This window comes from Priapulus caudatus, unplaced genomic scaffold (genome assembly GCF_000485595.1).
Source record: "Priapulus caudatus unplaced genomic scaffold, Priapulus_caudatus-5.0.1 Scaffold109, whole genome shotgun sequence".
Taxonomy (NCBI): domain Eukaryota; kingdom Metazoa; phylum Priapulida; class Priapulimorpha; order Priapulimorphida; family Priapulidae; genus Priapulus; species Priapulus caudatus.
The window spans coordinates 205762-220802 of NW_014577170.1; the positions used below are offsets into that span (position 1 = coordinate 205762).

The 15041-nt window shown below is 45.4% G+C and overlaps 3 protein-coding genes across 3 annotated transcripts in view; 2 read left to right on the top strand and 1 right to left on the bottom strand.

Moving 5' to 3' along the window:
• LOC106805306 (gamma-aminobutyric acid type B receptor subunit 1-like) overlaps positions 1 to 745 on the bottom strand; it is a 34112-nt gene extending 33367 nt beyond the window's left edge. Inside the window, exon 1 of the mRNA XM_014806847.1 lies at positions 731 to 745. Within this exon, the coding sequence (XP_014662333.1) occupies positions 731 to 745 (15 nt within the window). The remainder of the gene's footprint in view (positions 1 to 730) is intronic.
• Positions 746 to 1738: 993 nt separating this feature from the next.
• Positions 1739 to 8953, top strand: LOC106805307 (patj homolog; the record flags this gene model as incomplete). The annotated part of the gene is given in 9 exon segments (XM_014806848.1): positions 1739 to 1874; positions 3160 to 3306; positions 4128 to 4207; positions 4681 to 4854; positions 6716 to 6966; positions 7571 to 7754; positions 8675 to 8744; positions 8747 to 8838; positions 8840 to 8953. Coding segments are annotated over 9 exon segments (1248 nt in total), but the record flags the coding sequence as incomplete, so codon positions are not given.
• The window catches only part of LOC106805325 (multiple PDZ domain protein-like), a gene marked incomplete at its 3' end in the record, with an annotated part of 76510 nt that continues 70163 nt past the window's right edge, over positions 8695 to 15041 (top strand). The window contains 2 exon segments of the mRNA XM_014806875.1: positions 8695 to 8904; positions 10277 to 10396. Coding sequence (XP_014662361.1) covers positions 10310 to 10396 — 87 coding nt within the window.

Below are 15041 nucleotides of genomic sequence, written 5' to 3' on the forward strand. Positions count from 1 at the left end.
ATATATATATATATATATATATATATATATATATATATATATATCTTAGATGTACTGTTATGGTTGCTGCTGTTTAGTAGAACATGGCAGCGAGATTGCTAACAAAATTAATGAGAAGCCGGTTGGAAAAACACTTGAAGTAGCATATAGACACATACTCACGCACGCACGCACGCACGCACACACGCACGCACGCGCGCACACACGGCCACATGTATAGCATCACCGATAAAAACCGCGTGCGCGTGTGTGCGCGCCTGCGTGCGTGCGTGCGTGCGTGTGTGCGCGCCTGCGTGCGTGCGTGCGTGCGTGCATGTACTAACATTCTGTGCAATATTTAACATATGCGTTTAGATGTATTGACGTGTTTAAAATTCAGAAGTTAATTGCAAATTTGGTGACTCACTGTGGGAATAATTATAACGTATTTATAATGAGCTGTCAGCATATCAGCATATACAATATATGTAAAAATTCATTTGAAACCTTAATGCGTTCATAATTACAGTATTTTTACACAAAAATACTCACGTTCTATACTTCAAAATACCAAGTTCATTGTAAATTATAATGAGCACTACTACATTTAACATTGAAAAGGTCTTATATAATTATATTATATTTATATTATATTAAATAATTATAAAATATTTCGTGCTTACAGATTATGCACATGATTATAAACAACCAAGAAAACTGAGTCAATTTCTTAAATATTTAATATGCTTACGTCAGGTTGATCCATGTTTTCAGCATCAAAGCACAGACGAATATTTGTTTATCCGTCACTTCATAAATATTTGTATGCCATGTCATCATCGGCTTATATATTATCAGATTATTCCCTAAAAGCTTCTTCGTACCAGTAAAACTGCTAACATGAAAGGAATGGATAATACTTTGTTGTCTGCGCATGTTAGCTGTAACTAGTATGTTGTCTTGAATATTTCATTCAAGGCTGGATTGGCTGCTTGCTGCAAGTACCATTTAAGGGCCGGACACACTAGGCGATTTTTACCGGCGGCTCAGTCGGGCGACTCAATCGCCGGTGAAAATTGCCTAATGTGTCCAGTCAGTCAGTCGCCGCCGATTTGCAGCACCGATTTAGTCGCCCGATTCGATCGCATCGATCAGAACGTTTTGATATTACCGCGCGACTTTTTAATCAATCGCACTTCAGTCGCCTAGTGTGTCCGGGTCGGCGAATGAGTCGCCCGATTGTACAATTCATGAGCCAATCAAACGGTGCCATTTTCAATCATGTGACTATCAATCTAGGTGACGCGAGTGTTTTAGTGTTGCAGCGGGAGAAAAATCGCCGATGAATCGCGCTGATATTCGCCTAGTGTGTCCACTCTCAGTCGCGCGACTCATTCGCCGGCGACTCAGTCGCCTGAAAAATCGCCTAGTGTGTCCACCCTTTACATTCTCTATATTTCGCATGACGAAATGACATCATAACATTATAGCAGTAGCGTCATAATATAGATATCTATATCTATTTTATATAGAGCAGTCATTAGTTATTATATAGTCAGTATTGTCAGTTATTATATAGTCAGTTATATATAGTCACTTGATTGACTTGTGACTTGAGATGTGCCTTGTTGTCACACACGGGAACGTCGGTGAAGCGCGTGACCTAAGATTACATATAGATATAGGCCTACTATAATCTCGAATTAATCTTTATATCTCTATATCTGATCGTTAACGTGCTGCGGTCCTTTATTTGCAGGTGGACGATGAGAGTCTGAGAGGCTTCAACAACCATCAGGCGGTAGAGGTGTTGCGGAACACCGGGCAGGTGGTCACGCTGACGCTCGCCAGGTACCTGCGTGGAGAGAAGTACGAGCAGCTACAACATGTACTCGGTAAGCTGAGCACGGCGGCCATGTTGGAAATGTCCTCCATGTGCAGAATACGACATGTATATATAACATATGCTACTACAACATGTAGGCCTACCCGGTGAGTAGCAGACGACAACGGGGATGGTTGGCCATCATACTCAGAAATAATGCGGTTAAATTATGGCGCTTGTTACACATAATTTAACTACGGATAAATTATTTTTACAGCAGTAGAAATAATTTAATTGTGGCAAAATTATTTGGTCATTTACCCAATCAAAGGCCTTGTTACACATTAACCGCGGGTAAATTATTTTTACCAATGTGTATGGCCGACCATACACAGCGGTCGTGCAAATGTCCTCCACGCGCAGAGGTACGCGATAGAATTGTCTGGAATCTACGTCCAAGTATCGATGAGAACCGATAGAGTGCAGATGATTGATGGCCATGTTAATTAAGCTTCATTGCACGTCCTCTAGAGTATTGATGGTTGCTGGTGGAATATGGCTAATGCATACAGAGAGGAAGGGATAGTGGCGGGAGGGTACTCAGACATGTCGTCAGTGTATAGAGAGGGAGGCAGTGGGAGTGGTTGAGGATCGGCTGCATTTAGATGGGTGGGATCGGCCGCATTTAGATGGGTGGGATTGAGGCTTGCCATGAATGAGTGGATGAGTTCTGTTTAATGCCTATTTAAAGCATTCGCACAAGCTATAATAAGTAGGGTGATCTGTCTGTGATGGTCGTTACAGCTACTGAACGGTCTTAAACGTGATGTATTTTACATATAAGTAATAATGCAGTTTGTATTATATATGTGTCGGAATGTAAATGAAAATATAGATATATAAATAATTTGACAATGTACCATCGGTAGGTAGTGAGTAACGGTGTGTATTTGGCAGTTAGTAGTTTAGTATTTTAGCATTTCGTATAGCTTCCTTATGTATCATAGAATAGTTCCTTTGAGAAATCAAATTGCACTCGAGTAATAAAAAGAAAGTAATTCATTGGTGTAGTTAATACGTATATATACAAAGGTAACATCAGGTAATGCAAAAAATCCATTATATTTTTCCCTTATTGCGTTTCGCTACGTGGATCATACTTGTGTCTGTTTTATTTGATGGAGAAGACAGTAAGATCTTAAGATCAGAAGTTAGATTTGCGTGCATTCATACTGAACGAGAAGATGAAATGGGATCAGAAGAGATTAACTTCGGTCGTATTTGCGCTGACAGAAAACTCTGAGAAATGTCGGAAAAGTTTAAATCTGCGTGTTTCAAATCTGCGCGTGTTTCAGCTAATGGAGAAGAAGGAGTAAAATCGGAAGACATGGCGACGCAGATCCAGACCCACTATGTGGACACGCCCTCGCCCTCTCATCGCATTGTTGACCTTGAAGATATCCACATTCAAGAGAGCAGTGAATACGACACGACAGACTATGGTCAGTTATATATCCAACTCATATAGGTTTACACCGATTAGTTCACATGAATAATCAATAGTAATTACAGAACCTATAATAAAGTAATCAATCTCGTAAAACTAGAACGATCCTTAATGTATTCTATATTGCAAAAGTACCGATAAACTTAACAGGGTCTTTTGATTGCGCTGTAAATATCTACATATTTTCTATTCCATGGGGTTTTAATAATGGGTAGTGTAGTGTATAACCCTGAGATCTGCTAAAACGTAACCATAACACGAATACGAAACAGAAACGTATGCGCAGTAGCGCTGAGAGGGTCTATATGTCCCCCAGGGTACTGCCGGAACGTATCCTGGGTACGGTCCGGTATACCGGAACGTACCCTGGTACTATCTAATATGCCGGACCATACCTCGCCTACTCCACTAACGAGTCTAGGGAGTCGCCTACGCCTACTCCCTAACCTTAACCCTAACCGTAACCCTAACCCTAACCCTAACCATATCAAATAGTTACCAGGGTACGTTCCGGTATACCGGACCATACCCAGGGTACGTTCTGGCAGTACCCTGGGGGACATAGACCCTATGAGCCGCAGTAGCAGATTGCACGGTCTCTTGTCAATAAACGTGAATGGTGGTTGGAGCCGAATTTATTGTCTGTGTATTAATCTGGTTAAATCCGCTAGTAAAGTCGAAGTAAGTACAGGTAGTTTAATTGTAATCACTGCAATAATTGCGTACGGGTGTAGAGCATAAGCTAACCGTTATCGTGCATGGTAGCTAAATGTTTCATTTATCATTTTTTCATTGATGTTATTGTATATTTTGTAGGGGTAGAGTTGGATGAAGATGCCATGAATGTTCTACGTGCCAAGTGGGACAAGGTGCTCGGCAGAGACTACGAAATTGTGGTATGTGTGGATAGCTAAAGTTGCAACCGCTAGTGATAATGGTAGTGTTAGTAGTGGTAGTAGTAGTAGTAGTGGTATTGTTAATAGTACTGGTACTAAGTGTGTGGTACCAGTATTTGTGGTGCTGCTAGGAATGGTGCTGGTATAAGTACTAGTAGAGGTAATAAGAGTGGTGTTTGGGTGGTGGCAATGGCAGACTGGAGGGTTGGCAGTGGATGGTGGTGGTGGTGGTAATGATGTGGGTGGAATGCAATGATGATTGTGTAAGTATCTCTGTCAGTGGTTGGCGTTATAGGCGTGTCTGTGTCTCTCTATTTAGCAAGGTAGTTGAATGCAATCAACCTAGGAACTCGGCGAGATCGATGCACTTATAATGATTATTTAACATGCATGCATTTGATATCACCATAAGCATGATCACAACGCAATTCACCTTACCCAATCGTGATTTTAACTGCGATATCTGCCTATAGGTGGCGCAGCTTTCAAAGTTCCGTGAGGGGGGCGGTCTGGGCATCAGCCTGGAGGGGACTGTGGACGTTGAGGATGGCAAGGAGATGCGACCGCATCACTACATCAGGTCAATCCTGCCTGACGGCCCTGTCGGAGCCAACGGCAAGCTGAGGAGTGGAGACGAACTGCTAGAGGTACATATACTGCTAGCAGACGATCATATAATATATATATATATATAATTATATGAAGTGGAACCGTTGTTTCTTTAGTCCCCGTTTCGACATAAAATATATAACGACATAAACACCATCGCTGCGGTTATAATTGAGATGTTACACGAGCTTGAACCGCGTATGGCTTAGCTACTGGTGGCTTGTTGTAATCATGCGTGCGTGCGTGCGTGCGTGCGTGCGTGCGTGCGTGTGTGCGTGCGTGTGTGGGTATGTGCGTGCGTACCATTTAAACGATATTAATCGAATAAGATGAAAGTCCTGAATATGCCTTACAGCGATGGCAATATATACATCACAAAATAAACACCCTCGCTGTGTTTATGATGGGATGGGGTGGGGTGGGGGGCATTCTACGATATGGAACGCCATCCAATAGGTAGGCTGCAGTCTAGTTCCTTTTGCAGAGTTAAGGTACTGGCTCTCTGGGTCCCGCAGATATGAAATATTGATGGGCGATGAGAGCTGGCATCGTTGAAGCGGCATAATGTTTGTTAGTAGTTTATGAATGTTACATGCTAGTGCGACTACGCGTGTGCACGCACGTGTGCGTGCCTGCGCGTGTGCTTGAATGGGGTGTGTGCGTACGTGTGTGGGCGTGTGCGGTTAGAACCGACGGCAGAAATAAGCATTGCCGCACACTTTAGACCAGTGGTTCTTAACCTTTTTAGAGGCGCCGAACCCTAACGTAACCCACTGCTCACTCGCCGAACCTGTCAAATTTGACAAAAACAAAACAATTTTAATCAATTTTAATTAATCCAAAAATAAAACATATTGCATCAACATTCAAGACTATATTTGGAAAGCGTGCAAAGAATAAACAAAAAATAAAAATTCTAGCAAATTCTAGCAAAATTTTAATGCGTTTCGGAGGACCTCCGCCGAACCCCAGGTTAAGAACCACTGCTTTAATCGAATGCAGCCTGTATAGGATGCGCGCGCGTTCTCTCTCTCTCTCTCTCTCTCTCTCTCTCTCGTGTTCTCCCCACTTCTAGGATAATTACTGTTATTGCTCGAGTACCAGCAACTGTCTAGAGTAACGCTAACGTAGTCCGATCATTTAAGAGAACTCGCTGGGTGCAGGGCTTAATTGGTTTGCTCTAGTTCCCACTCGCACGGTCGATGAGTCGAAAAGCCGGATTACAGTTCACTTGCTATCGAGGTTTTGTAGAATTTTTTTCCCGCCTTGAGACTAATTTGTAACAGGTTTCTGCTGGGATCAGCCTGGGACAGCAGAAGTCCAGTATGTAATTGATGTATTGTTCTGTAAGCAATTACAGCTGTGTTAGTGGACATTTTTATAGAATAGCCACCTGCCTATCAACCATGTACTTGGCAAATTGGCATGTCCCTTGGGTTGCAGTTACTCACTCTGTACAGTATAGCCATATCGATGGAATAGACTGCTGTCTGTAACGGACACTTTTGGGGGGTTTCCTTGAGTGACCTTTACATGTACACTTTGACTGTAATATATAGTACATGCAGTGTAACACGAACATTTCTCTGCACGCAGGGGCTTGAATCATCAGTGCATTTGCTGCTTGCTGCTTGCATTGCATTGCATTGCATTGCATTGCATTGCATTGCTTGCAGCATTGCATTGCATTGCATTGCTTGCAACATTGCATTGCATTGCATTGCTTGTGACATTTCATTGCATTAATAATTGCTTGCAACATTTCATTGCATTGCTTGCAACATTTCATTGCATTGCTTGCAACATTTCATTGCATTGTGTTGCATTGCACTGCTTGCAGCATCGCATGCTGTCAGCCTCCTGCGTACGGTTTCTAACGACGCTGCGTTTCTCTCTCAGGTGAACAGTCGACAGTTGCTGGGTAAGAACCACGTCGAGGTCGTGTCGGTGCTGAAGGAACTACCGATGAACGTTCGCATGGTGTGCGCGCGTAGCCGCGACGCACACCCCGACACCAGCATCCTCATCGGCACCACCCGCGCGTCGCCCGCCGCTGCGCAGTCGCCTTCCGTCTCGCCGGCAGCGCCGCCTGGTGGCGGACTGAACAAGGTGCAGAGCAGCAGTCTTCAAGATGTGTCGGTGGCCGAAAGGTGCGATGTTCGCTTGTTTTTTTTTTCTAGTCGGGCTGACGTGTTGCGAGGGTTGGGTGAGAAGCATGATAACGTTGACTGAAGGTCGCATTTGCCTGCTATTGAGTGTCCTTGGAAACCCGGAGAAATGAAAATCGTGTTCTCATTGCACGTTGGTTCACACATCAGAATTTAATATGCGGGTGTTAGCAAATCTTACGTGTCCAATCGTCACTGACCGTTTGCCTTGAAAATGTTTCTCTCCCATGAGAATATTAGCATGCGCTGAAGCACGTCGCCGTGGTTCGAGTTTTCTCGCACGTAGTCGTTATAATTTTTCCGAGCCTGCGTGTTTTGAACGAATCTCTCGCCTCTACGCGTGCCCTCTCAATGACCTTCCCCCCGCGACACGGCACTCTGACCTTCATCAATGACGTTCGACCTTCAACACGAACGTTTGCGTTCTCGTGCATTCACATGCAACGCGGGAATTTGCGGTTCGACAATTCCCGGCCACCTTGTCTCATCAATTACGTTCAAATTCCTGCGCATTTGTCTTCGATTCGGGAATTTACGTGTTTCGTGTTGTGCTGCGGCACGCGCTGACGATCCGTCATCGCTTCAGGTTAGTGAAAGCCAAGTCGGACGGCTCGCTGGCCCACCCGAAACCAGAAGAGGCCTTGTTTTCGAAGACGAAGTCGCGATCGTTGGAGACGATCCACGGCATCGCGATGTGGAGTCTGGAGCCGGAGTTCATCGAGCTGATCAAGGGAGAGCGAGGACTAGGCTTCAGCATCCTCGACTACCAGGTAAGCTTCAGCATCCTCGACTACCAAGAAAGCTAATCACTATCCTCGACTACCAGGCAAGTCATTGTCTGATAAAGGGAGAGTGAGGACTAGGCTTCAGCATCCTCGACTACCAGGTAAAGTTTAGCATCCTCGACTACCAAGTAAGGTTCAGCATCCTCGACTACCAGGTAAAGTTCAGCATCCTCGACTACCAGGTAAGGTCCAGCATCCACGACTACCAAGTAAGGTTCAGCATCCTCGACTACCAGGTAAGTTCAGCACCCGACTACCATAAGGTTACCAGCATCCCTCGACACCAGGTAACTTTAGCATCCCTACTACCAGGTAAGTTCAGCATCCATCGACTACCAGGTAAGGTTCAGCATCCTCGACTACCAGGTAAGGTTCAGCATCCTCGACTACCAGGTAAGATTCAGCATCCTTGACTACCATGTAAGCTTCAGCATCCTCGAATACCAGGTAAGGTTCAGCATCCTCGACTACCAGGTAAGGTTCAGCATCCTTGGCTACCAGGTGAGTCATTGTCCCGATCTCTATCCTTCACTACAGATAAGTCATTGTCTAATCGCTATCCTTCAAGGTAAGCAACTCTATAGGTACTATTGTACTAGGTAAGCAGCAAATGCTAATATAATATATGAGCAGGTGTAGTTAGGTAGCCACGAAGCATTGCACTGACTCGCCTTGCAGTTGGCTACAGGTTCCACACTCTGTTGGCAATTGCTTTTACTCAACATAAACCACTATACATATAGTTTTCATCGTCAGTATCTGGTACGCTAACTGCATGCTATCTGTAACCCAGTCTGGTACGCTAATGTCGCGGAATATGAGCGAGACTTTTTGATCTGTTGAGATGGTGAGTCGGTCATCCTCATGAGTCTGATTACGGTGTCGGTACTTACTCCTGCCCGCAGGACCCATTGAACCCGAGAAACGGATATGATACACTCCCCTCGATGCTGTGGATCCGCTCCAGCAGGAATGGCCCGGGGCCCTCGTGCCCGGCGACCGGTTACTCTACGTCAACGACGCAAACCTCGAGAACGCCAGTCTAGACGAAGCCGTGCAAGCCCTCAAGGGGGGCGCCAAAGGGCGTCGTGCGTATCGGCGTCGCCAAGCCACTTCCTTTTGAGACAACACGGAGCAGTGAGGCGAGAGTCCCTTGTAGGTGTAGTCAGTGTCAGATATTGTAACCAACACGACGTTCGTAGGTGTAGTCAGTGTCACAATGAACCAACTACGCGTCGTAAGTGATCCAAATTCAGATCATTGAAACCAACACGCGACGCTCGTAAGTGAGTAAAAGTGCAGATATTAACTCAACACCCGGGGGTCGTAGCTTACCCACTGTCAGATATTTGTAACCAACACAGTGAATCAAATCAAACCAAATAGCTAAGCCGTGACAGGGCTGTAAGCCTGCGGGGGGGGGGGGGCAAGGGGGCAGCTACCCTCCCCCTAGATTTTGGAACAAACAAACAAAAAAAAAATGTTCTACTAAAAGAGAAGTCGTAGTCAAGAACAAGGCGTACATTTACCAAAAGTCCTCAACGCTCAATCTCCTACGCATCTACATCTTTAAATTTCAGCGGAGACTCCCAGACCCCCCACATATGTTTCTCACCCCCTCCTTGAAATCCCGGATCCGTCACTGCCTCCCTTAGGAATTTTCTTAGCCTACGGCTCTGCATGGTATACGATACAGAGGATGAGAAAAAGGGGAGCACGACAAGCAAGCAGGTTAGCATGAGGGGTGGGCCCGGTAAGAGTGGGGTTGGGGGGAGTGGTTGATATTCACGATGCGGGATTGGATCTTATTAATTATCTGGGAACTGAGGAATACCGGATAAACTTTTGGTGATTTGGGAATAGAAGTCAGCTGTCGTGTGGAATGCCCTGAATTGCGATTTCATTTGACACGGAACTGGAGGGAAAAAATTTTCATCTGGGACACAGGAAATGAGTTATCCCTCCTAAAATTCCCCCTTGCCATTATCAGAAACATCGTAGCTATGTGATATATGATTAGTCCAGTTACAGCATATGTAAATAGTTGCAGCCATGGTTAATATTACGACCTTTTGTCAATGGGTCGTTTAATGTTTATGTTTATGGCATGGCCTCAGGAATACAACATGCGCATTTAACCTGAACGCATAAATACCATTACTTAAAACATACATACCAAAACGACAATTTAAGCAGTCGTAATGTCTAGTCGTTCGTTGGTGTATGCAGTTATTTTAACCAAAACGAGTGAATCAAATCATAATCAAATCATAATCAAATCGTAATCAAATCATAATCAAATCGTAACGAAATCGTAATCAAATCGTAATCAAATCATAATCAAATCGTAATCAAATCATAATCAAATCGTAACGAAATCGTAATCAAATCGTAAACCAAAACGTAAACCAAATCGTAACCAAATCATAACGAAAAAATCTGTGGTATATACGACACTGCGGATGACGAAGAGCATGTTAACGACATCGCGGCGTTTCTTTCACTTTCAGGGAAAGCTCGACTCGCAGCGGCTAGCTCAGATGTTGGAGGATATTGAGGTGGCGAGAGAGGCGGGTCCCACGAGCCGGCCGCCTCGACCGAAGCCAACCACTATGACGGAGAAGCAGGTAAGAAAGCTGTTAGTGGAGTGGTACGCGAGGCACCACAGGGGCTATTTCCCTGTCGTGTGACACACGCACGCACAGTACACGGACGACTCGGGATGCGCAAGGCAAGGACGGCGACGACGTGGCGATGTTGTTCGTGGGTTCGACTGCCGCGAATCGTCAAGGCGACGGGATGACGTACGTGCGACGGACACTGTTGTTCGTTGGGTCAACTGTCGCGAATTGTCAAGGTGATGTGACAACTGCATGTGTTCGAGTCGTCGACTGCGTGTAGTTGGGGGTGAGCTGGACTCCGTGTCTCACGGGGCGTCGATGGTGTCTCTAGCGGTAAGACAGCCTTAGTGTTGTGTCCATGGCAACGTTAGTGGTGCGTCCATGGCAACGTTAGCGATGTGTCCATGGCAACGTTAGTGATGTGTCAATGACAGCGTTAATTGTGGCAATGTCAGTGATATCATGTTCGTGGCATCGTTGGTGGTGGTGTCTCCATGGAAACGTTTGGATGTGTCCACCACGTTAACGTTAGAAACGTTCCATCGACAACGCTAGAGATGTGTGCAGGGCAACGTAAATGGTGCCCTTGGTAGCGTTAACAACGTGTTCCCGTGGCACTGTTATTCGTGTATCCCCTCATGGGCCAGGGCAGCGGACGTATGCCAAATAAACCTGCCGACACAGTGGATCACACGAGGTTGCATTACCCGTGGAGTTATATTTCTACGTGCAACACTGCCGCCTGGCAGTGTCTTCCAGTCGTTAGGCCAGGTCGACTTGAGTCTAGTTTATAGTGGCCTGATCTCGATACGACGTTCTATGCAGGATGGCTTGTTGCCGGTTGTTGATATTGCTGGCGGCTTAGCCAGTTGTAGGGTACTGAACAGTGCGTTTCCTAGATGTGTTTTGTAAGTTAACGTGGTGCCTATGTGGGTCGGTGCGCACCATTCGCAATGGAGACAATATTGAGAAAATGGTCAGCATTGCAAGTTGTTGGCCGCGTGGTACACTGCATAGTTTCGATGGAATCGTATACCGCGTTGATTCGACGCTGAAAGGACTATTGTGTTATCGGCGCTCTGTGTTTACGAAAGCACGGTTTACTGGAAATCTCATCCATTTACGTTAACAAACAGTTAAAACGTAGTAAAAGTACATTCGAGTCGCGATCACATCTTTAATACTCGCAATAGCTCAGAATCGCAAGACAGACTATTGTGGTGCCATCTGCTGGAAGATTTCGATCAGAAACACATGTATTCATACTTGTGACACATAAAGCTGCCTGCTTATGTGATCGACTTTTCATGAGCTCTTGAAGGCGGACTTTAGTTTACTCATTAATTTGCGTTGTAATATTATATAGGTCTAATATAACTGTTACACATGATATTTGTAAGACGAGATGTTGATGATAATCTTCCTACCAAATACTACAAAATTGTTGATGTAGTGCTTCTAGTAGGCCTTCTCCAAGTTTTAGCACTTTTATAAGTTTATATTCAAGCTTGGCTGCGCATTGTAGGGCCAAATACACACACTCGTGCCTGTGTGATTAGCGTGTGCTAATTTTTTTAATGAGAGAATGCTAATTGGATTTTAGAAATGCATGTCGCGTAATGCCGGCAAACACCGAACATCGCAAACATTAAAACGTGCGCAGTATCGGATGCTGTAAACCTCCCCTCCCCGCCGTAGCATAAGCAAGCAACGTTCAGCAGAAAGAACCAGTGATAGCGGGGAAGATTAGGCGAAGCGCGACCATTTTTTTTCCTCGAACAAATCCCGAAATTTTTCATCCATCTGTTAAGGGCTTCGTGCGAACGCACCTTGATGCAGCACAACGGACGAGCGGTAGTAGAACTTTGTCATCTTTCTCATGGCCGGCATTGCTAACTACCCGGCGTCTATCAGTTGAGGCGTAGCACTAGGCGAGGGAAGCACGTCGCACGAACTTTAGCAGAACTTTTTCATCTTTTATCTTTTCCTGCATTACTACCCTGTACTGTGATCGGATCACGCCCCCCACCTCCCTGAGCCGCGGCCGTTAACGATCGAATCCTGACGCCCATCGGCTCGGCGGCGGCTTTTCACGTCTGCGTTTTATCAATTAGCAACGCCGCCGTCGCTTCGGCTAACGAAGCTGATGACGTGTAAGCGCGGTGAGAGCGGGAAAGTGTTGCTGGCCGCCTGCTAAAGGAGCGATAATGCTCACAATGAACTAGCTTAATGAGATCGGCGTTAGAGGGGAATGAAGCGTAAGATGGCTGCGGCGACACTGGCGGTGGTGTTGGCGATGGTTGCGGCGACACTGGCGGTGGTGTTGGCGATGGCTGTGGCGACACTGGCGGTGGTGTTGGCGATGGTTGCGGCGACACTGGCGGTGATGTTGGGGATGGCTGCGGCAACACTGGCGCTGCTGTTGGCGATGGCTGCGGCGACACTGGCGGTGACATTGGCGATGGCTGTTCCGTAGCGAGTTAGTTATGTTTCCGCAGCAGCTGATGCGGTGCGAGGCGCGTGGCTCGGTCGGGGAGTCAGCGGACTGATGAAATGAATTAACGGCGAAATTGAAGTGCGCGAGTTAAGCCTCTTGATGATTATTATAAATTGCATAAGCGCAATAATATCGCGGCAGCGGCGCGAATTCCGTGCTTAATACGGTATGTGCACTTATTTTATGCTGCTGTTCACGCGCGCGTGCCGCTTGGCGTGCGTGCTTGCTGCGTGGTGCGTGCTGTGCGTGCTGGTGCGCTGGCGTGCGTGCGTGGCTGTGTGTGTGTGCTGCTGCGCGCGCGTGTTGTGTGTGTGTGTGTGGTGTGCGCGTGCGTGCTTGTGTGTTCGCGTGTGAGTACGTGCGTGCGTGTGTGTGTGTATGCGCGCGTGCGTGCGTACGTGCGCGCGTGTGTGTGTGTGTGTGTATGCGCGTGTGCGTGTGTGTGTGAGTACGTGTGTGTGTATGCGCGTGTGTGTGCACGTGTGCATGTTCAAAATATGGCCGACAACGCCAATCTGGGTTTTGCTAGGAGAGGAGAGGCCACAATTTAACTGTAAACTGCTCTGCTGCAAGGCTGTGTACTAGCTTTTACGCGCTGCAAATAACTTTCGGTTTCCCACCGCCGCTAGATGTCGCTCGGCTCTTTGTTTGAACTTCAGGATGAATTAGAAACGCGACGAGAAACGTTCCCGCTGCCGCATAATTATTTGACATTTCTTCAGTAAACAGTACAAGCTATTATCAAGCACTACCTTTAAAGATAGAGCGAGGTTAATAACTTCTATCGTGGACTGTCTACAGTTTAAAAATGCCATGCGTTGCTTCTTGTAGGAATTCAGGTTGTAATGCACAGACAATATACTGTTAAGAAAAACCACGTCTTTTGCATGAAATAGCCGATTGCTACATTGGATAGTATCATACATTGCTGTCCTCCCTTTACATGTAATATCTGTTATTTCTTTCATACGTACTTTGCATATCAATTTGAACGTCCCGCTCGCGAGCGGCCATCTTGACTGTGGGAAGGTTTTCGCCGACTGCATTATTTTTCGTTACGTTTGTATGTATACTCATATGTGACATCTTTTCATCGCTACTGTTCAGCTGGTGTTTTATGTGATAGACACATCAGCCACGACGACCACTGTTTTGTACTTAACATCTTGTAAGAAAAGACTTGGCTAAGCTTATGAAAACACTTAAGAATAGCTACGAGTGTAGAGTGTAATTCTAGTGTGAGAAGTAGGCGCAAGGTACGACTGTGAATTCCGTCCCATCGATTATAGGGGTCCGGCACACGGCTTTACCTGGTTTACCTGTTTGATTGAAATTTAGTGTAGTAGACATATGTAGGCCCTGTAATAGACGCCGTGTATTATAGAAGGAAAGCGTAGAGCGGTAAACATTGGCATGATGTGGAGTAACTTAGCCACTGTGTGACTGACTGCATACGCACATACTGCCTGAACTGGAGTTTTATTTAGCCATATTTGACATACCTATTAAAGTAAATATGTATAACGCACTGTTTGTAATGAATGTTGTTACAAGGGAATAACCTAGCAACGAAAACAATTTGGACAGAACGTCATGCAAATATTATTCGTGTTATATCTTCTACATTAGCAGTGACTTGACAATTACATTCAATATTATGTGTGCCAGTAATAGTGCAACGACCATGCTGCTGCTGCTGATGATGATGATGATGATGATGATGGTGGTGATGATAATGATGATTATGATGATGATGATGATGATGATGATGGTGATGAGTATGGTGGTAGTGGTGATGATGATGATGATGATGATGATGAAGAAGAAGAAGATGGTAATGATAAATTTGATAACACATATGATGACGATTGCTGCTGCCTATGATGGCAATACGCAATAGACAAAATATACGCATACGAGACAGCAGGTAGTGGTGTAATTCTAGGAGACAGCATTCCTTCAGCAAATAATTACAACATAAGTAAACCGTCACAAATTTGTCACAACATTGTTCACAAACACTAGCAAGCAACATTAATAAGTGGAACATAGCATTCGTTATCACAGTCACGGAGTGTAAGGGTAATATAATTGAGTAAAATTAGGCGCAACATTTTACATTCCAACTTATAGAGACATTGACACGGGAAAGAT